Genomic DNA, 23,418 nt, shown 5'->3' with positions numbered 1-23,418 from the left:
GAGTTATAGACGGTGTATGTCTTGTATGTGTGAGTAACTTGGCATTTTTGTACGTTGAAAATGTGTTTTTTATGAGATACATATATACATCAAAGAATCATTGCAGGCATCATCTTTTCACTAAAATATTTTGAAGAAACATTTTACATCTGGCTTAGACTCATGACACCCAATGTAAACGGGAATTACACTGCAAAACAACAGTTACTCAGTACGTCTCTGTTAGTCACCCACTAACACAGAGACTTGACAAACTGTTTACTGAAAACATTTAAGTCCATGCTTCCAGTAAATTGGCAGTACCAGTTGAGGTAATAAGTGTAATGTGAAGTGACTAAAAACCCTGCATTGGTAATATTTTGTTGTTAACTGTCAGTAGAACTGGTAATACGGAAAATGGATTTCTCAGAACCGCATGGACTACTACTGCCTTTATTCCACTAAGTCAAGCAGGTCATGTGCATTTCGCTGTTAATGTGTTATTTAGGAAAGCAACAAAAAGCAAGAATGAATGAACAAGAGAAAAACGTTTTATTTTTGTCAGATAATTAATTCACATGTAGATATGGAGAATATTCATATCAGCTCTCCAATGTGGGAATGCAATGATGGATCTCCTTTCCTGCTTTAATGCCTTTGTATCCTCTCCCCCATTCTCTTTCTTGCTGGATTTATTATGACAACCAAATATTACACAAGTTGTGTCCGTGTCTGAAATAGCCTGCTTGGAGTCAACTGCATAAATCTGTTATTCAAATAGTAGTTGCGTTAAACCCTAGTTTGCCACACTACACCAAAGCAGTATTTACTTTTTAGTAGAATTTAAGCAGGAAAGTAAACTGAAGTGAATACATAAATATTGATTTTCTTTAGTGGCTAACTTGCCACTAGAGAGTAACGTTACTCTCTGTCAAAGAAAGGGCTTCCAGTCTAAGTAGTAACACCCAGCTCCTACATTTTTATTTAGTAGGAGTAGCGACCTGTGACTGATGTTTTCTGACACCCACCCATAGACTGTAAGCACTTACCCATTGTAGTCTATAGTAAAGCAGGTACCTGGAGCGTGTGCAGTAGTTTGCGGCTATCGCTGCACTTACTGCAGGTAGAGAGTTGGGATAGATCTCATTTTAATCAGGAGGACTGCTACTCTTCTACAAACGAAAAAACAATTTTTGGTGAAATTCCTCTTTAAGAATGAAATTATCTGTGGAATGAGACTGCTGATACTTTTGTAGGTAAAGAATTACACTGTTGCTTTACATGCCCACTCATATTAATCAGCATTTATTGCTGAAACCCCACTATCAATTTTGGATAGTGCAGAAAAGCATATGCACTCTTCTGAAACAGGTGTGGTCACCACCACTTCTTATCACACCACGGTTGTAAGTTGGAGAACACTTCATGTTTACTGCAACAGGTGGACTTGTGGCCACCAAATCAGCCAGTGGAGGGTGAGAGTGAGTGATGAGGTGCTGTAGTCATGCCATCCCTGAGTCAATTGTGCATAGCCCTGCAGGGCTGCCAGAGTCAGCACTCTCTTTTTTTGGCTGGACCGCAACAGCAGGGCCAGCTCTACAGATGCAAATGTCTGTGACTGACTGACTGAGTGATGAAGTTACACCATTGGTCAGCCGAGTTATGACGTTACACCATTGGCTGGCCGGGTCCCGTGTGTTAGGTCCAGCCATATACTAGGTTTTAGGGGAGGGTCGGGGAAGCAATGGAAGACAGTGCCAGAGTGCATGCTACTAAAAGTTTGTTAGTAAAAGCTTTTTGAGAGGATGAATAATTACTTTCTTTGGCATGGATCCATTTGAAGACAATATCGGGTGAGTTTGTTTAGTCTTTGAATTCGTTGTTATGCTGAGAAATAGCTAAACCGTTTTTATTGACAGTATTTTAGTTTATCTACAAACGCGCGAAAACACACTGGTATAATACAACAATGACGGTAAATAGGCTATATATATATATATATATATATATATATATATATTGTGGCACCGCACGGGGCGTGACGGTGCAGGCGGGGCGGCACAGAAATGCACAGACCGGAGGTTTGGGGAAAAATAGCCCAACAGGGCCTTTTATTAACCAAAAGTATCTATACAACTCAAAACCAAACTCAACACCAAAAATCTCCTGTCGGAAATTAACTTAAAGTAAAGCGAACAAAACTATAAATAACGGTGTCCGGGAGACCGCTGGGGGGATCCCTCTTCAACGCAGGAAGAGGGATGTTGTCCTGTGTCTCCGCCGGATTCTGCAAAAATAGGAACAAAGTTATTTACAGGTTTCACCGCTCTCCGGCCGCCCAAAACCCCTCTCCTCAAGGGAGACAAACGGCCTCCTTTTGAGCCCCCAGCCATCTCCCTGGAGTGGCGGCAGCTGTGTTGCCTCATTGACTGCAGGTGTGCTGCCTGCCAATGAGGGAGTTGAGGAATGTTCACTCTGCCGCTCTCCAGGGTCCTGTGGCTGGGCTTCCTAGTTGGGCGCTGTCCTAGGTCCTGAAAAGGCGGCCTGGTGGCAGGTTTCGGCTGATGCCTATAAGGCTGGGAGGGGCACTGTGGAGCCATGCCCCGATCCACGCCACATTCCTCCCCCCTAAGCGAACCGCCACCAGTGCTGGCTGCGGCCGCCCAGAGCGCGTGCAGGCGGGACAGGGCGTCAGCGTTCCCATGGAGCCTTCCTGGACGGTGGACCACTTCAAAGTTGAAGGGCTGGAGTGCCAGGAACCAGCGGGTCACCCTGGCATTGGCGTTCTTCTCCCGGGCCATCCACTGGAGGGGCGCGTGATCTGTAACCAGAGTAAACTTCCGCCCGAGCAGGTAGTACTGGAGTGCTGAGAGGGCCCATTTAATGGCAAGGGCCTCGCGCTCAACAGCCGCATACCGCGATTCACTCGGGCGGAGCTTACGGCTCAGAAATAACACGGGGTGCTCCTCATCGCCGTGTACCTGGGACAGAACCGCGCCCACCCCCGTCTCCGACGCGTCTGTTTGGACCAGGAAGGGCCGGTCGAAGTCCGGGGTATGGAGGACCGGGTCCGAGCACAGGGCGGCCTTCAGGTCCTGGAATGCCCTCTCCTGCTCAGGGCCCCACAGCAGTTTCTCCGGAGACCCTTTTCGGGTGAGGTCGGATAAGGGTGCGGCTGTGGAGGAGAAATGAGGGATAAAACGCCGGTAGTACCCGGCCAGCCCCAGGAAGGCACGTACCTGGGTCTTGGTGGTAGGCCGGGGCCAGTTCTTCACGGCCTGCACCTTCTTCTCTTGGGGCTTGAGCAGGCCCCGACCGATGGTGTAGCCCAGATACTGTGCCTCGTTTTGCGCTATGCAGCACTTGGCGGGATTGGCGGTGAGGCCAGCTTGTCGCAGCGCCCCCAAAACAGCCTGGACGTGACTCAGGTGGTCGGCCCAGGTGCCGGAGTGAATTACCACATCGTCCAGGTAGGCTGCTGCATAGCGCTGGTGTGGCCGGAGTACGATGTCCATCAAGCGCTGGAACGTTGCGGGGGCCCCATGGAGCCCGAACGGCAGGACCCGATACTGGAACTGGCCCACCGGGCTGGTGAAGGCAGTCTTCTCCTTGGCTGACTGGGTGAGGGGGACCTGCCAATAACCTTTGGTTAGGTCCAGTGTTGTAATAAAGCGGGACTCACCCAGTCGCTCGAGTAGCTCATCCGCCCGGGCCATGGGGTATGCGTCGAAGTCGGACACAGCATTGAGGCGTCTGAAATCGTTACAGAAGCGCAGGGAGCCATCGGGTTTGGGCACGAGGACTATGGGGCTCGACCAAGGGCTGCAGGCCTCCTCAATGACTCCCATTGCTCTCATCCTCTCAATCTCCTCCACGACGGCCGCTTTCCGTGCCTCCGGGATCCGATATGGGCGTATGTTCACCACAGTGCGCTCCGGTGTACGAATATGGTGCTCCATTAAGGTGGTACGACCTGGGAGAGGGGAGAACACATCACGATTTTGGTCAACTAGTTCTCTCACCTCTTGGACCTGGCGGGGGCTCAGGTCAGCACCATATCGCACAGTCTCCCGGGGCGCAGGGGTTGTTTCTTCTGTGGTGAACATCGCCGCCGTTGCTGCTGCAGGACCCTCTACCCACCTCTTGAGCAGATTCACATGGTACACCTGCTGCGGTTTCCGGCGTCCGGGCTGGTCTACGCGGTAGTTCACTGGTCCCAGTCGCTCCTTGATAGTATAGGGTCCCTGCCATGTGGCGAGAAACTTGTTTTCAGGAGTGGGTACCAGCAGAAGGACACGGTCGCCTGGCCGGAACTCTCGGGGTTGAGCGGGCCGGTTATATGTCCGCTGCTGGGCACGTTGAGCTTCCACCATGTGCTCTCTTACCACTGGCATGACACTTGATATTCGGGTGCGCATCTCCTCCACGTGCTCGACCAGGCTCCGGTGCGGTGATGGCTGTTCCTCCCAGGCTTCTTTAGCGAGGTCCAGGAGTCCCCTCGGCCGCCGCCCATACAGCAGCTCAAAAGGGGAGAAGCCAGTGGAAGCCTGGGGCACCTCCCGAATGGCAAAGAGCACATACGGCAGGACCTGGTCCCAGTCCTTGCCGTCAGCAGCGACTATCTTCCGGAGCATCCGCTTCAACGTCTGGTTGAACCGCTCGACCAGCCCATCCGTTTGCGGGTGATACACCGACGTACGGAGATGTTGTACTCGCAGCAGGTGACATGTGTCTGCCATTACCTTGGACATAAACGGAGTGCCCTGGTCCGTAAGGATTTCCTTTGGTATGCCGACCCGGCTGACGAGGTGCACCAGCTCGCGAGCAATGGCCTTGGAGGTGGCGACACGGAGCGGCACGGCTTCTGGATAGCGCGTGGCATAGTCCAGGATGACCAGGATGTAGTTGTGTCCCCGGGCTGACTTTGGCAGGGGTCCGACCAGGTCCAGGCCGATCCTTTCGAAGGGGGTCTCTATGATGGGGAGAGGGATTAGAGGAGCGGGTGGTGGCCTTACCGGGGAGGTGCGTTGGCACACCTCGCAACTGCGGCAGTAATCCTCCACCGCTCTGCGCATTCCTGGCCAGTGGAAGCGGTCTGCCACACGCTCTAGGGTCTTCTGCATGCCCAGGTGAGCTCCCAGGATGTGTGTGTGGGCCAGCTGTAGGACGGTGGCCACGTACTGGTGGGGTAGGACCAACAGCTCCCGGACTTCTCCCCTTCTCGTGGTGTGGTAGTACAACAGTCCCTGTTGCACTGAAAAGTAGTTTGCTTCCAGGGGTCCTTCTCCCCTCTTTACCCCTTCAAGGACCCGAACCTGGCTCCAGCAGTGGCGCAACCGGTCATCCTGGACCTGCGCGGTGCCGAACTGTCCTTTACGTTGTGCCTGGGGAGGGAGATTGGACAAAGTTACAGGAAGTAAGAGCTCACCTTCCCCATCCACTTCTTCTGCGGCCTCGCCTACTCCAACCCGTTCCCCGAGCCAGGCGGCATAGGGTTGGCCTGATGGACGGACACGGGGTTTAGCTTGTCGGGGCCATGACCCGGTTCCCTTCCTTCGGGCTCTTCTGCCCCCCTTCTGGACAATTCTGGCGGCCTGGTACAGGGCGTCAAATTGCTCCGTAGCCAAGCACCTCTGTCCCTGGGGCAAGCGAGCTGGTGTGGGGGCCGGGTCGGTGGGCATGGACACATCCGAGGGCGATTTTCCAGAGGTGGGCAGCAGGGTGGGCATTTTCCCTCCCCTTCCAGACTGAGACGGGAAGTGGGGTGTCCACGCATGTCCGCCGTGGTTGCCTGGAATCTGGGCCTGGGTCGAGCCTGGTGGGGTCGGCTTCCGGTCACCTCCAGCCTGGGGCAGGAAGAGGGGGCGCTCGGTCGATTCTGCCTTCAGCATCTCCTGCGTGGCTTCGACCCGCTCCACCAGTTCCACCAGCTCCTCCGGGCTCTGGGGAGCATGTTGCCCAGCCAGTTTCTTCGCCCCATATGGCAACGCCCGGAGGAACCGATCCATGGCGACCCGGTCGAGGATCTGCTCCACAGACCGGCGTTCGGGTTGGAGCCACCGGGTAACCAGCCTCCGAAGTGACGCCATTTGGCTGCGTGCGTTGACCCCCGGTTGGTAGGCCCAGGTGGCGACCTGTTGTCCGGCGGATGTGGGGGATACCCCGGCTCTGGCTAGTATCTCCCTTTTTAGCCTGTGGTAGTCTTGGGCCTCTGCTGCCCCCAGATCTTGGTACGCTTGTTGGGCCTTGCCGGTGAGGAAGGGAGCGAGGGTGTCGGCCATCTCCCGGGGGTCCCATAACTCGCGCTCGGCCACCCGCTCGAAGGTGTGGAGGTAGGCCTCCACGTCATCGGCCTCAGTCATCTTTGTCAGGACGTCTTTAGCCTTTGTCCTGCTAACCGGTAGTGGCACGGCCGATGCGTCGCGAGCCTGGACCAGCTCGGTGAGCCGGCCGACCTGTTGAGCCATGACCTGGGCAGCATGCTGTTGTCCCAGGTTAGCCTCCACGAGCGCCCGCAAGAGGTCCTCCATATCGCAGCTAAATTGGGGGAACACCAGACTAATGGGAAAAGGGGGGGGGGGGGAGAACAAACAACAACAACAAAAAAATTTTTTTTTTTTTTTTTTTTTTTTCCTACCGCGAGAACGAGTGTAATGCTTGAGCTCGAGGTAGTTAGCTGCAGTCTGCTATTACTCCGTGCCTATGCCCGCATTCTCCACCACTGTGGCACCGCACGGGGCGTGACGGTGCAGGCGGGGCGGCACAGAAATGCACAGACCGGAGGTTTGGGGAAAAATAGCCCAACAGGGCCTTTTATTAACCAAAAGTATCTATACAACTCAAAACCAAACTCAACACCAAAAATCTCCTGTCGGAAATTAACTTAAAGTAAAGCGAACAAAACTATAAATAACGGTGTCCGGGAGACCGCTGGGGGGATCCCTCTTCAACGCAGGAAGAGGGATGTTGTCCTGTGTCTCCGCCGGATTCTGCAAAAATAGGAACAAAGTTATTTACAGGTTTCACCGCTCTCCGGCCGCCCAAAACCCCTCTCCTCAAGGGAGACAAACGGCCTCCTTTTGAGCCCCCAGCCATCTCCCTGGAGTGGCGGCAGCTGTGTTGCCTCATTGACTGCAGGTGTGCTGCCTGCCAATGAGGGAGTTGAGGAATGTTCACTCTGCCGCTCTCCAGGGTCCTGTGGCTGGGCTTCCTAGTTGGGCGCTGTCCTAGGTCCTGAAAAGGCGGCCTGGTGGCAGGTTTCGGCTGATGCCTATAAGGCTGGGAGGGGCACTGTGGAGCCATGCCCCGATCCACGCCACAATATATATATATATATAGCCTATAGTCCGCTTTGTTCCATTGCTACCATAATATAACAAACTTTATTGTGTCTACAGCTGCAGTTTCTCGCTACATTCGCTAATATTGAGTATAAACAAAAGGCGCAATTTATGCTGTAGTCTGCCAATGTCTAAATAAATAATACGGTACTCTGCGTGCAGCACGCAGGTAGCAGGGATGGCGAGTTGATATTTTGTTTTTTGTTTTGTTTTTTTCTCAATGTCGTATTTATTATTTAAAATATGTATTATTATTCTATCTGTCTCTGAGGCGCTCTGAAATGTGCATTCTCTGCTAAGCTGAGCAATGGATTGGAATATGTGTTTGACGCCTTTTTGGCTGGACCGCAACAGCAGGGCCAGCCCTAAAAACGCGAATGTCTGTGAATGAGTGATGAAGTTACGCCATTGGTCAGCCGAGTTATGAAGTTACAACATTGGTCAGCCGGATGACGTGTGTTAGGTCCAGCCATATACTATGTTTTCACCTGGTCTTTTTCCTTTTCAATAAAGTTCTTGTTCTCTTTGCATCTGTAATGTTTTGGTAAGTTGTTGGGATGGCAGGTATGCCATCCCACCAAGTTACGCCTTGGTGGGGCGGCATGCCCTATTTTATTATTATTTATTATTATTAGGGGCGATATAGCTCAGGAGGTAAGACTGATTGTCTGGCAGTCGGAGGGTTGTCGGTTCAAACCCCGCCCTGGGCATGTCAAAGTGTCCTTGAGCAAGACACCTAACCCCTAACCTCTAACTGCTCTGGCGAATGAGAGGCATCAATTGTAAAGCGCTTTGGATAAAAGCGCTATATAAATGCAGTCCATATACCATTTGTTATACCTATACAGCACAGACAGTTTGGTACTTTCCAGAGTTTCCTACAGAAATAACCACAATAACCACAACAGACTCTCATCCCTTAAAACCATTAATTTCAGTACCTTCTGACCCCATTTCAGCAGACAGAATTCACAAACAACTTCACACATCTGCACAATAAAGCCCCAAACTTAGGGGATTTTGCATTTTCTCCTTCTTTTTCCTGCCTGATCATCACAATTATCCAAGCCCACAAACAATATGTCTCCCCATTGGACATTTAGCTACACCAGCAAATCAAAACAATACATACACACACAAAATAGACATATATGTATTTTTGACCAACCAAATTCTGTACCACTACTTTGTTGGTAGCTCACTGTTAATGTTGTTGCCTTAGAATTGTGAAAGAACAGAGCCAAATCCCACCTAAGGCTCAGGCAAATTTTTTATTTCTCATGAACACTTATTTGCTTACTAGTAATTGTCTATTAATTTTAAACTATTGCTTTTGTAACTGTACAATTCTTCTGGACAAAATCTAGCCGGTCTTTCACCAAATGTATAGGCTGTATTATGACATACCATCTAGCCGTTCGGTTAACTGGCTACATTTGGTTGCAATGAGAAAATTTTCTAGGCAGCTAGGATACAGCCAGGCCATATGGAATAAATCCAGAGCTGAATTCTGCTTACTGGGCTGCTTTCTTTAAAAGCACAGGCAAATGACGCCATTAAAGAATGTCTTCTTATTGCAAAGCTGTTTATGGTGATAGGAGGCCATTTAACGAAGTACATGTTGTTAACTTTATTCCCCTATACAACAAAATTTGCCATTATTGTAACTACTTCATCGGTGGTGCGTTGGTAACACTCTTATGTTTGGGACCGTTGAGTTCTCGGGATCCAGCTTCAGGCAAATTTGTTCTTTCTTATGTAAGCTTTATAATATTTTATAATTGCCTACTTTAACCTACTGCTTTTGCAACTGTAAATTCCTTGTGGGAACTCTCCCTGTCATTTCACATGCTAACTCCACGTAGTACTACTGTGACTATGGATGAGTATCGTTTGTCTCCTATCTAAATGTCTGAAGGGATGTAAATACGTTGACAGATGTTTTCACATAAATGGACTAGGTTAGCTCTATTTACCTCTAATTCATTCATGTTTTACCCTAATATAGCCTATGTCCTAGCCAGTTAGAAAACTATCACATTTTTACCTAACCTAGCCGGTTCTTTCACCTAATATACACTGTATCATATTATACATTATACATGTACGGCTAACTGGCTAGATTTGGTTCAATGTGAAAGTTTTCTTGCCGGCTAGGAGCCAAGCCATATGAAGATAAAACCTGACTTGAATTACAGTTGCATTGAGCTAAACTAGTCATTTATGTCAAAACATGTCAACCTACATTTCCACCCCTTTAGACATCTACATTCCAGGCTTTTGCTTATGGGCTACCTTCTTTAAAAGCATGACCAAATGATGGCATTGAAGAAAATTTTATTGGAAAGCCATTCATGGACATTTAACTAGGTCTTTATAACTTAATTCCCTTATGTAATATTGACATCCTAATTATATCACAATGCTCAATGCATATATTTAGCGAAAGTCACGAAACGGGGAGCCATATGCATTTCATGACGGCAAATTTATTGCTTTTCTTCAAAAGTGACAACAGCTGACTGCTGTGAATAAATAAGTACATATGAAAATTAATTTAAAATATTTAGGCCTATGAAATAAAAACTGAATCTTTCAAATGTATCCAGACATATGTTTGATATTCTTTCTTGATATTCAAATGAAGTTCTGCAAAATAAGTACAATAATATAATTTTTTCTACAATGTAAAAGACTAAAAGATCTTTTTTTCTGAATACAATTTTTTAAACAAAACTATTATATTCATGCATTTTATTCAATATGTGGTTCTCATACACCAAAAGCACTGGATGCAGGCAATTGTTCAAACATATTGTGTAGTCATAAAAAAAATAAAAATTGCTGTACAACAGCTGAAATTATTCAGCAACATTGTTCCCACTATGATTGCCATTTGACACTTTGATATGACACATGCTTTGAATGACCACATTCTCTTCAGATGGTGAGATGAAGGGAACATTGCGTAGCAGCCTTGCTTTGGAATACAGCATGTATAATTCATTTTAGCTAAGACAGACAATATTGTGTATTGTAACTTGGCCTAATTTTGATATCAGGTCAAAAAAGAGCTGTGGGAAGCTAATAGGCTCTTTGAAAGGCAATTTACCAAAGATGCAAAAAGTAATCCTAAACATTACTTTCAACACTGTACTAGGAAAAGTAAAGCAAGGAGAATGTAATGTGCATCAGGAATTTAAAAAAGTGCTTTGGTTTGCCTTTTTAAGAATAAGGATATTGCTGATGCCTTAAATAGTTACTTTGTTGAGAGTTTTACTTTAGAGGAGGTTACTAATAGACTGGAAGGCATATTCAATACTCAGAACAGTTTGGTGAAGGCCCTTTCTTATTTCAGCGTGACAGTGCCCCCAGGCACACAGCAAGGTGCATATAGAAATGGTTTTGTTGAGTATGGTGTGAAAGAAAGTGATTTATTTTTCTTCTAGCAGCTGGTGTTACAGTGATTAAATATTTACAGTGAAATAAAGACTTTGACAAAAAAAAGAAAATGATAATTATATCAGAATCAGAATCGTTTTTATTTGCCAAGTATGTTTACACATGCAAGGAATTTGACTTTATAGGAGAAACCGTTCACGCACTCATCACGGAGCTCGAGAAGAAAACCTCAAACTTCTGTTTACACCTCTCTCCTTTATATCTCTTTCCAATGGCCCTTAGACAGGCCTTGATATAACAGTCACTCCTGCCCACGCACTCATTTCTGTTTTTCCGAGAAATTTTGTTGCTTCCCTCAGAATCCTTGACCAAACACGTAGTTCACTGGCGCCTTTGTGGCGGGGGGTGGGGGGGGGGGGGGGGGGGGGGGGGGGGGGGGCGTTCCTTCTTATCAGAATAGCTTGTCCTCTTTTGGTATATGCAGTTTTCACATGCTATTGATCAAGACATGATGTTTTACACACAATGGTTATATGTCAACAGAAGATGTTACTTTTAACTATGATTTTACTTCATTTACAAAGTATATCTCTCAAGTCACATTTATGCATTCATGACCTTCTTAAACACCTGTGGCAAGCTCCCTGTTTTACCCCCATTGTTTTCTTCCTTTTCACAGGTCATTCCTCTCCATTGTTCACCTTCAGTTACATACATAGTTTTGTAATAAACACATTAAAACACATTTCAGATAGAAATTTAGCTGTATGCTCGGTTTAGCTTTATGATATTAACTATCACACTTGATGTAGTTTATTCCGAAGTTGCACTCACTGCAAAGCATGTGTCTGACGGCAATGACTCACAGCAGTTACAGTGGGCTCCAGGATTGTTGGCACCCTTAATAAAAATGAAGAAAAAAGGCTGCATATAATAAATGACACAGATAATAATCTATATGTTATGTTCAAACATATGGGAAAACTATATACTTTTATTTCAATACATTTAATCTCATGCTTAAAATGTTTTTTTATTAAGTAATCTGATTTTTTCTGAAAACCACAGGTGCCATAATTATTGGCACTCCTAACAATTATTATAAGTAAAATCAAACAAAATGAAATTAGCAATACAATTTTACTTAATTTAGTTAATCTCAGTCGAAAGGAACTATATTGTGTCATTCCATCACTTCCAGTTCCACTAGAGAATAAAAATTAGGTAACAAGCATACAAAATCCCTTTGTCATCTATCAGCATGGGAAAAGCCAAATAACTGTCAATTCAGAAGAGACCAATTGTAATTTACCATCCATCACAAGTCTGGTAATGGGTACAAAAAAAGACATACACGGTTAAACATACCACTTAGCACTGTAAGGGCAATAATAAAAGGTGTAAAACATATGGGATGGTTGCAAATTTGCCAGGAAGAGAAAGCAAGTGCATGGTGTCCACACGGACAGTGAGGAAGATGGTGAGGGAGGCCATTAATAACTCAAGAATCACTGTTTAAGAATTGCAGAGATTGGTTTGTTTCTTGCGGTCAACAAGTCTAAAAAAAACATTCCGGTGTCTGTTAGCGTTACAATGACAGAGAAACGGCGGGGGGAGGGGGGGTGTTATGGAACCCGTTTTTGTGTAACATGAGAGGTCATATTATTTGTTGATGTAGTTTTCGTATTACATTTTATGACAATGTAACGTTACTAAATTACATAGCTATTTGCACAGCTAACGCTAGCTACCGGACCATGTCAAGAAAGGTAACATTAGTTTAGACAACGTTGCGCACAGTATCCATCTCTTATATCAGGTAACGTTGCGTTAGCGGGAGTCCAGAAGCGCAAACCCAAAGATATCAAAGATTCTGAAAAGTTCAACATGGAGCAATGGTCAAAAATCCCTCCAAATGTGTTGTCTAAATGTATAGGAAAAAAAACTCACAAATTATAGGAAAAGACTCATGGCTGTCATCTTTGCCAGGGGTGTTTTCACAAAGTATTAAACCAGGGGTGCCAATAATTGTGGAACCTGTTTTTTGGGGAAATATTTTTTTTAATTAAAAAGTGTAAGACTTTGGTTGATTCCAATGAATCATTAATCAAGCACACTAGTGTACACATGTTGGAAAATAAAGCTTATGTCAATAACTGTATTATTTTTTAGTTTAGCATATATATTTTTTGTAGCATTTTTTGTGCATATTTATCAGTTTTCCCATATGTTTGAATATAACATACAGATTATTATCTGTGTCATTTATTATATGCAGCCTTTTTTCTTCATTTGTATTAAGGGTGCCAATAATTCTGGAGCTCACTGTATATATATATATATGTGTGTGTGTGTGTGTGTGTACATATACAGTATATATAGTAGCAGGAACTGGGGAAAGGCAGCCACACATCAGGGAGAGGTACAATAATCTGACAGACAATCAACAAAGTTGGTTCAAGATTCAGTAGATATACTGATACTTTTATTGAACTAAAAAAGAAAGAAATAGAAAACAGCCTATCTCTGTTTTGGCGACTAACTGAGAGGTTCCCTCTCCATAACGAGGCTGCTAAGCAGATTGCCCAGGTGCAAACCAGAAAACCAAAACACAAAGCAGTGCCGTAATCCAAGTCCTTTCCAAAGTCCAAAATCCAGTCTGGGTTCTCAGTATTTCCAGGATCTACAGTCAAATTGGGTTCTCAAACAATACAGGTAATACACTAATCTGTCTGCAATTCACTTCCAATAAAGGTCACTCACCAACAACACCACCACGTTTTTCCCCGAAGGTACTTCACACCCTGCAGCCTTGGATTTAAATAGGGTGCATTGATTGTTTCATTTTTCTCAGTTACGTGTTGTTTGGCTTGTTAGCCACTTGGGAGGGGCCCATGACTCCACTGCTGAATAATGAGTGGAGAAACAACGAATGCAGATGCTTCCATACAGGTGTACTTCAGGATACAATTAAGCACTTAACATTGTATCATGCTCTGTGGCGTGTATAGAAATGCTGAGCAGGCCCAGCTGACCTCGGTTTTGGATCAAGGTGGCAAGAGGAAAAGATCTGACAAGTGACTTTGAGAGAAGGTTCCTTATTGGAGCACAGATGGCAGGACTGCTTAACTGGCTAGAGTTTCAATAGGAACAGTTACTGAAGTGACATCTGCATTTAGATCTATTGGAAAGACATCAGTAAATAGAGTCGGGAATTGTAGTCAAAAGCATATATTCCATGATGCTCGTGCATTAGTGCGATATGTAAGGACAAACAGAAGAGCAACTCTTCCTCAGGTGGCTGAGAATGTCAGTGCAGGACATGATCAGACTGTCAGCAAACACTGTCTGTTGACTACTACATTGAGAGGGGTATTACAGTAGGGTTGCAGTGCATAAATCCCTTTTTACAAAGATGAATACACATTTGAGAGTTCAGGGGTACAAAAACTATTGGCACTGGTTTACAGAGATTTGGAAAAAAAGTGATATGGTCAGATGAGTTTTCCTTTACCATATTCTCGACAAGTGGGCAAGTGCATGTGTGGCATACACCAAGAGAACAGTACAGGCCTGACTGCTTGGCCCCTACAGTGAAGGAGTCTGGTGGCTCTGTTATGCTGTGGGGGGCATTTGGCTTGGTATGGGTCCACTTGTCCCCTTGGCAGGAAGGGTCACTGCAAATCAATACAAAGTTATTCTGAGGGATCACATTTATCCTATGTTGAAACATTTCGGCCCTGATGGGAGTGGTCTCTTCCAGGATGACAACGCCCCCATCCACAGGGTACGAGGGATCACAATGGTTTGATGAGTATGAAAATGATGTGAAACATATGCTATGGCCTTCGCAGTCACCAGATCTCAACCTAATTGAACACCCATGGGAGATTTTAGACCAATGTGTTAAGACAGCAACATCATCTCCACCACAATCATTGTCTTGTGTGGACTAGCTGTGTATGGTGTTGTTTGATATCCATGTAGACGAATGTTAGCAATGATAGAACGATAGCTTGACAGCTAACATTCTTCAAAAGCCAGATTCATGTTGACTCGTTTTCTCATGACTTTTTTCATTCAACTTTTGAGATGGTTAGCGGGGTTTCTTGGGTCTTGGGCTGATTTAGCTGGCTCGCTGGTGGAGCTGTGTGCTTACCAATGTAGTTAGCCATTTCTTCACTGTAACTCTCACTGGCAATTGGCTGCGCATTTTTTTTGTGAGAAAAAGGTGGGCATGCTACTGGCTCAGGAGAACTGTTGTAGGCGGTAACCCCAGCACCTGGTGTAACAGGAAGACATAAACTAAAACACAATTTACAGACCATAAAATATTCAGAATTACAAATTCATACTCAATATTTTTTTTGAGGGAAGGAAATACATTTATTTTTTGAAAGCTCTGTGAATGTTGTTTTTAAGTGATCTGTCTGCATTAAAAGGTTAGATATAGCATCTTTAAGTAATGCCAGCATCAGAATGTTCAAGGAACTGAATGTTTGTTGCTCTCCCTCTGCTTCAATTCCAGCACCACATTTCCAGTTGAGTGCATAGCTTCCTATGTCCTGATTCATGTGTCTGTTGTTACTTACCAGTGTTTCTGTGTCTGTCCTTTGCCATCTGTATCCTTTCCTCCCCTTGCCTTTCTTTCTTGGAGACTTGTAAACTGGAGGTAACCACTTTATTTTCACCTGTGTTAGTCTGCTCCTGTCTTTCGTTGGGGGGAGAAACTATTTGGCTGTTGACTTCAAATTTGCTTTCAGTTGGATGATTTTATGAATGTTTGCATGACAAATGTGTGTATACTGTATGTATTCTCGTAGTTTCTCACAGATGTGCAGGTGTGTGTATGTGTGGGGGGGGGGGGGGGGGGGGTGCAGTGTGAGGGTGATATAGTGTCTTACAGATGTAAGTTTGTGTTACAGATGACTATCTCCCAGCTGAGGACAGAACTGCAGAAAGGGCCACAGGAGGTGGCTGTTTATATACAGCAAATACACCAGCTCCAACAGCACAATCAGGTAAAGCAACACATGTACACCTGCATAGACACAGAGATACATGTGATGTGGACTGAATGTTCAGGATAAGTATATTGGTCAGGAATACTGTGGCAGTCTAACCTTTTCTGTGTGGGGAGAACACATGTCCTTGTGGTTACAATTCCAGGTCCAAAACAGCATTAGACTTCTTGCTAATTTCCATTTTAATGTTATGTGAACCTTCAATCCACTGATTCTTCAATAACATCAATAAATGGGGAAATAGGTCAAATGTGAAACCTTGTGGGGGCCGTCTGGGTCGTGTAGAGGTAAAAGCACTTGCCTATCACCGCAGGGTTCAATCACCGGCAGCGGTACTTCCGGCTTGGTCAGACGTTCCTGCGAACACAGTTGGCAGTGTACGCGAGTGAGGGTATGAGTCCTGATCGTTGCATTACAGTAGCAACTCCTACTGCTTGGTCAGGGTGCCTGTGCAGCAGGGAGGGGATCTGGGGGAGATAGCGTGAACCTCCGCATGCTCTCCCAGTGAAACTCCTCGCTGTTAGGTGAAAAGAAGCGGCTGGTGACTCCACATGTATTGGAGGAGGCATGTGGTAGTCTACACCCTCCCCAGACCAACACATCAACCAGGACCGTGATACACACAGGGAATTGGTATAACGACTAAATTGGGGAGAAAATGGGAGAAAATGGCACAAAAAAAGAAACCTTGTGTGTACCATCAAAGCAGCTTGAAGCAGTAACATTTGTTGTGCACTCTTGGTTCTGCTTTTGTGTCTTTTACTGCTAGTGAGAGGCTGGGTCTATTAAACTGTTAGCAGCTGCTGGTGTGTCCAGTTTCTGGCACATGCTTTCCACCACTTGCTCTGGACAGCTGGAACTCTGTGTGGCACTGCGGAACTTACAGCCTGTTATCTCAGTCTTTGACACTGCAAACCCACCCAAAATCCCCCAAAAATCTGGAGCCACACACCAAGAGGCATCATTTATGAAACTTGGTGTAGATTTAATTTCATTCTAAAATATTCAAATTTACCATCCTGCATGCACATTTGAAAAAAATGCTATTTATCAAAGTTGTCCACCTTGCATGTATACACAGTGTCATGGAGAAATCATACATATCGTACAAATATGTTTATATGCGCAAACTTAAGGTCCCTGTAAAAGCCGTTAATTTGCCTTACACCCTTTCCTAACATACCGCAATGCAACAAAGCGTACGACTGAGCAAAACGAAAAAATAAAAAATATATATAATATTGTGTTTTTCACACTGGTTGCATGTGTCAATGAACGTACAGCACGACACCCTTCAACTGTTTCATCGTTCGCTTTGTCTCTATTTCAACTACATTTTGCTGGTGTACCCCGCCTCCAAATTGGTGGAACTGCATTTGAACTTTGGAATTTTGTTAATGCTCATGAGACGTGGACATGGATGAAGTGGGGCGCTAATACATGAAATAGAGAAGTGTCCGCTATGTCTCTAATAATTTATGTATATAAGGACCTGAACAAAAAAGATGCAATGCTGGAGATGGTTTGGTCTATGTCACCAAATAAGTGGGCTCTGTTAGAACTGACCAATTTGATTATTTGAAATTAAAGCAATTGATCTGGGCTGCGTTTCCGAGTTTCGATGTACCTTAACGTTTTACGAAGGTTCTTAAGGTATACCTTCTTAAGGGAAACCGCTTTTTTACGAGTGTTTCCCAGACTATACCTTAAGGCAACTCTTAAGGGACAACTTAAAGGTACATCGTAAATTGAAGCTGGCCTTCACTGTGGTGCTGAAAAGTTTATCAATCGATGCCAAGCGAATCGATTGTCTCACTTGTAAAGGCTTATGAATGACGTTTTAATATTATACGTGTTGTCATAATCATTTTACATCAATCTAATATTGCAGAAGAGGAAGCTATGCCTACTAGAGATTATCTGCTAATCTCTTTAAGAGTCCGTTAAGACGAGACCTTGTGATAATTTCAATAAATACGTACATATAGGCTACAATGGATAAAATAAAAAGCATCAATCGGGACATATAAGCCATAGTCTGGGACTTCGTGGAAGCCCAGGGAAAAGGATATAGGCTACATATGGGTGAATTATTTTGTTCTTATTGAAACAAAGGTCTAATGTTAATTTGTTTTTGTCACACAATATATAGGCAACTGTAGCAGCATGTCACTGCACTGCACTGATTCCCGCGAACTTTTCTCTGCAATGCAAAAATGATCGTAGATGAAAGGCAAAAGCGCGTCTGTGGAAATTGATCATGATGAATTATATACCGGGTGCCTTATGAATAGGTCTACCTGTTAAAGTGATTTGTTCATCCACCTTAATTTGCTGTTGGATAATCTTAAATTTAACCAAGAATATCATTATTGGGTTGTTTACCGAAAATCGTAAAACAACATGGTAAGAAAAATGTTCCGTAATGTTGATATTTACCCAGTGCTATTTTGTTTTATATAGGAGGTGTGAGCTAAAGGAAGGGGATGTAGATCATTTGGCTATGTTTGTCCATTATGAGCCACTGTACCTGTATGTGTGTTTATGGCTAGGCCAATCAACGTGCTCTAGTTCGGTCATGCAAGTAGACTCACTCAACGTTGTTTTTGCACACACAGGTTTTATATTCTTAATAAACCGGCGGTTTGTTCCAAGTCAGTGTGATCATTGACTCACACACAAACGAACTAATTTCTACAGGGTATGCAGTCAGAAAAGCCATATCCTAAGTTAGCGCCACTACGTATAAATTAAAAAAAACTTTTCTTTTCACAAATTGGATTATTATCATGGATAGGCCCTATACTTAATTACCATCATGATGGGGATAGACAGGTAAAACGACAACATTCTCACGACGTGCTATGCACAGACACGTTGATTGGATAATTACTTTTCGTAAAGTAAATATTAAACTCATTTTCGCATGCCGATGTGCTACTAGATGTGCACTGTAGTACAACTGTCGATTTTAAAAGCAAAATGTTGGCATAATAAGGCTGAAACCGCGGAGCGCAGCGCTAAGGGACAGCTTACGAGTGCCTCAGACCACCCTTTTAAAGGTATACCTTAATTAAGGTATACCTTAGCTAAGGAGACGCTGGGAAACAGCTCGAGAGCTAAAGGAAGAGCTTAAGGGATACCTTACGACGCACGTAGCGCTAAGGAGACTCTGGGAAACGCAGCCCTGATCTGTGTTTGAAAGCTTGTGACTTACTAAAGGTTTTTAAAATGCACTGCAAAAGTGATTTGCCTTAAATGCATTTAAATTCAAAAAATTAAAACTTATGCATTTTAAAAAATTAAAATGACTTTTGTGGTGTTACAGTTGTTTAGGGTTTCCTTTGACACATTTGTCTCTGGCAGAGGTTCTCCCGGCCAGAGGGAAATACTTCTGGGGTTCCGACCGTGGGGGGCAGCATTTTGTAATTTTTCTTGTTAAGGACTGCTTCCATCATCCTGCATTGAGAAATTGTAGTTGAAGTCACCCTGCATTGCATGTTGGGGTACCTGGGCATCTTTAGAAGAATGCTTAGCTCTATGACATGCAGATCATTTGTATTTGGGAAAAATAAAGGTCCAGAGTATATTGGGCTGGCGCACTTTAGGATAGTGGCCAGCATAGCCGCCATTCAAATATTTTTATAGATCTGGCAACTCTTATTATATTATAACAGTCTGCAATGTAAAATCTGTGTATGACCCTAATAGGGAGGCCAAGCTTGTTTTGGAAATTTTTCCAAAACTGTATTTTGACAGTTTATTTTTTGTGTATAATGTCATAAATGCTGCAGTATAATCAAATAAAAACATATAAACTTTCCAGAAAATAAAGGCTGTTCATTTATACTATTTAAAAAATTTGCCACTTCCCTCTTGCGTGTAATCACTCTGGAGGGATATGCATCATATGCACACTGGCAGCAGGTTGGGAACTTGGAATCGAAAAGGTGCATGTCTCCTTTTTACTGTAATTTAAAAAAATGCCCAACAAATGCTGTTCTGTCCTCTTTATACTGTACTGAGCATAATTTGACAGGCAGCTAAACTCGTCCTACAAACAATCCACCAGAGATGTTCTCCTCTAACATCGTTGGTTTATTGACATAGGCAGGGTGAAACTGAAGAGAAGAAGAAAAAAGTGCCAATTATGTGAATAAACATTATAGTTAAAATAATATTTAAGCACAATGTCTAGTAAAGAGTAGCCCAACAGACAGAGAGCTATCAAAACGATAGGGAGCTAAACTACACTCGGCTACATATCAGTGCATGGCTTCACATATAGGCTACTGGCTATGGACAAACAGAAAGAACGATTACTTTCATAAAAAGCATGAATTGTAATGTTTCTAAATATAAAGACTAGTCTTTAAAGCCAACATATTTAGGGGTCCAAGCAGCGAAGCTGGTGGAACCCTATTGTATCTGTTAGGATTATTTGGGGTCCAAGCAGCGAAGCTGGTGGAACCCTATTGTATCTGTTAGGATTATTAGGGGTCCAAGCAGCGAAGCTGGTGGAACCCTATTGTATCTGTTAGGATTATTAGGGGTCCAAGCAGCGAAGCTGGTGGAACCCTATTGTATCTGTTAGGATTATTCTTATTAGGGGTCCAAGCAGCGAAGCTGGTGGAACCCTATTGTATCTGTTAGGATTATTATTATTAGGGGTCCAAGCAGCGAAGCTGGTGGAACCCTATTGTATCTGTTAGGATTATTATTATTATTTTTCTCCGCTAAAAGTGTCTGAGGCTCAGCAACCATAAGTCCTGGAGCAACCAAATTTGGCAGGTGGGTTTCTATGTGCCCCCACTACTCAGGCACTAAAAATCACGTACGTCGGCCAGATGGTGGCGCTATAACAAAGGGTTTTGCGTAAAAGGCCATAACTCCCACACCATAAGTCCGATCAACACAAAACTTCATCAACATATGCATGTGAAAGTGCTCTATACCTTTGCCATTGGGACCACCTGTGTCCACCATATTGTTTGCCCGCCATTTTGACTTTTTTGTTGGGGTGTGGCAGTTTTCTCCGCTAAAATGTCTGAGGCTCAGCAACCATAAGTTGTAGACCAACCAAATTTGGTAGGTGCGTTCCTGTGGCCCCCCACTACTCAGGCACGAAAAATCACCTATGTCGGCCAGATGGTGGCGCTATAACAAAGGATCATACTTTAAAAGGTCATAACTCCCACACCGTAAGTCAGATCAACACAAAACTTCATCGACTGATGCATCTGAATGTGCTCTACAACTTTCATATTGGGAGCACCTATGTCCGCAATATGGTTTGCACACCATTTGGACTTTTTCATTAGGTGGGGTGCGGAAAAGCTGGAGCTCCAAATCCAAACGATTACGACATCGAGTAAACTTCTTTACGGCAAGCGACAACCATGGCGACGCAAGCAATCCGACACCGTAGGGTCTAGTTTTTATCAGTGAAAAGACGGTCTGACACTGCCACCTAGCGTGCATGCTAGGATAGGCTACCAAAAGTTTTTCAGTAAAAGCTTTCTGAGAGGATGAATAATTACTTTTATTTGGCATGGATCCATTTGAAGACAGTATCGGGTGAGTTCGTTTAGTCTTTGAGTCTGTCATTATGCTGAGAAACAGCTAAACCATTTTATTTATAGGTTCTGAGTTTCTGTGCAAACTCGCGAAAACACGCCGGTCTAATGAAACAATGACGGTAGCCTAATACATATATTGTCCGCTTCGTTCCGTTGCTACCATAACATAATGAGCTACAGCTGCAGTTTCTCGCTGCATTTACTAATATTGAATGTAAACAAAAGACGCAATTTATGCTGTAGTCTGCCAGTGTCTAAATAAATAATACGGTCCATTTGAAGACAATATCGGGTGAGTTCGTTAAGTCTTTAAATCTGTCATTATGGTGAGAAAAAGCTAAACCATTTTATTGGTAGGTTTTGGGTTTCTGTCCAAACGCGCGAAAACACGCTGGTATAATAAAACAATGACGGTAATACATGGATAGTCCGCTTAGTTCCGTTGCTACCATAACATAACAGACTATCTTGTGTCTACAGCTGCAGTTTCTCGCTGCAATTTCTAACATTGAATATTCACAAAAGACGCAATTTATACTGTATTCTGCCAATGTCTACATAAATAATACGCTACGGTAAAGCTTTGAGAGGATGAATCATTACTTTTCTTTGACATGGATCCATTTGAAGACAATAACAGGTGAGTTCGTTTACTCTTTAAATCCGTCATTATGCTGAGAAACAGCTAAACCATTTTATTTATGGGTTCTTAGTTTGTGTGCAAACGCGCGAAAACATGCTGGTATAATGAAATAATAACGGTAGCCTAATACATATATAGTCCGCTTCGTTCCGTTGCTACCATAACATAACGACCTAGAGCTGCAGTTTCTCGCTGCAATTACTAATATTGAATATAAACAAAAGACGCAATTTATGCTGTAGTCTGCCAATGTCTAGATAAATAATACGGTCCGTTTGAAGACAATATCGGGTGAGTTCGTTTAGTCTTTAAATCCGTCATTATGCTGAGAGAAATCGTATTCTCAATTTAATCTCTAAGTTGACTGTAAGCTTAGGGTTGTAACTAGGTAGTTGTTCCGTAGGTGACTTAGTCTTAACTCGTCTTAACTATTGCTTGAATGTTCTCATAGACTGCGTTGTTGCTGTTCTTGTTTGTGTTAGCGTTAATCAGTTTAACCAACTGGGTCCAAGTTCAACTATGCGGATGTTTCCTGCACTTGGAACGGTATTTCTCTCTAGGGTTTTCGGCACACTAATTCCTGGTTATGGTTATACATTTTGTTGTACGTCGCTCTGGATAAGAGCGTCTGCCAAATGCCTGTAATGTAATGTAATGTAATGCAATATTCCGTAGCAACAAGATAAACCCGACATTAGCCCTAAAATATGCCAATACAGCAGTGAAAAGGCTGCTCACTGAATAACGAAATAAACGAGACAATTAAAAACAAAAATTATACCATGTCATTCTACAGTCAATATCTGGGACTAAACATTTAATAAATATACAATCTTACCATCGGTTTTACGCGTAGAGATGTCCCTTTTGCGAATGAGTGGTTATATATTGTCTTGGATAATCCGTTTGTGAAATGTCGGATATTTTCAAAAATAGCTGTGCGTAATACCACACCTGTTGCTTACGGCGTTGTCGTTCTTCTTAGTTCAATTTGGCTTGATTGACAATTCATTTATTCAGTAGGTGAGAGTATAAGCTTTCTAACGATGTATAACATGTCTGATTTGGCTTTTGGAATAGCGTTTTATAGGTCAGCTTAACCGAAAATTTTCTGATCTGCCAATGTCTACATAAATAAACCGGTAGGCTGCTCTGCGGTCAGCACGCGGGTCGCGAGTTGATATTAAGTCCTTTTTTTAGTTTTTTCTCAATGTCGTCTTTATTATTTGAAATGTGCATTTAGTGTCATTATTCTATCTGTCTCTGTGGCGCTCTGAAATGTGCATTCTCTGCTAAACTGAGCAATGGATTGGAATATGTGTCTGACGTAGTGTTGCACGGTATGCCAAAACTTCAGCACTTTCTGGGTACTTAAAAAAAAAAAAAAACAGAAAAAAAAAAACGGTTTCGTATTTGAATTTCCCGATGTTCGGTAGTTCTGTGTCAAATGT

At 43.8% G+C, this 23,418-nt stretch overlaps 1 protein-coding gene across 1 annotated transcript in view; it reads left to right on the top strand.

Annotated features, from left to right (window-relative positions):
- eea1 (early endosome antigen 1) overlaps positions 1 to 23,418 on the top strand; it is a 273,538-nt gene that overhangs the window by 139,961 nt on the left and 110,159 nt on the right. Inside the window, exons 10-11 of the mRNA XM_035426231.1 lie at positions 15,379 to 15,393; positions 15,647 to 15,742. Of these exons, the coding sequence (XP_035282122.1) occupies positions 15,379 to 15,393; positions 15,647 to 15,742 (111 nt within the window). The remainder of the gene's footprint in view (positions 1 to 15,378; positions 15,394 to 15,646; positions 15,743 to 23,418) is intronic.

This window comes from Anguilla anguilla, chromosome 7 (assembly GCF_013347855.1).
Source record: "Anguilla anguilla isolate fAngAng1 chromosome 7, fAngAng1.pri, whole genome shotgun sequence".
NCBI lineage: Eukaryota > Metazoa > Chordata > Actinopteri > Anguilliformes > Anguillidae > Anguilla > Anguilla anguilla.
The sequence above is the reverse complement of the archived record's forward strand: the minus strand, read 5'-3'. Positions and strand labels throughout refer to the sequence as shown.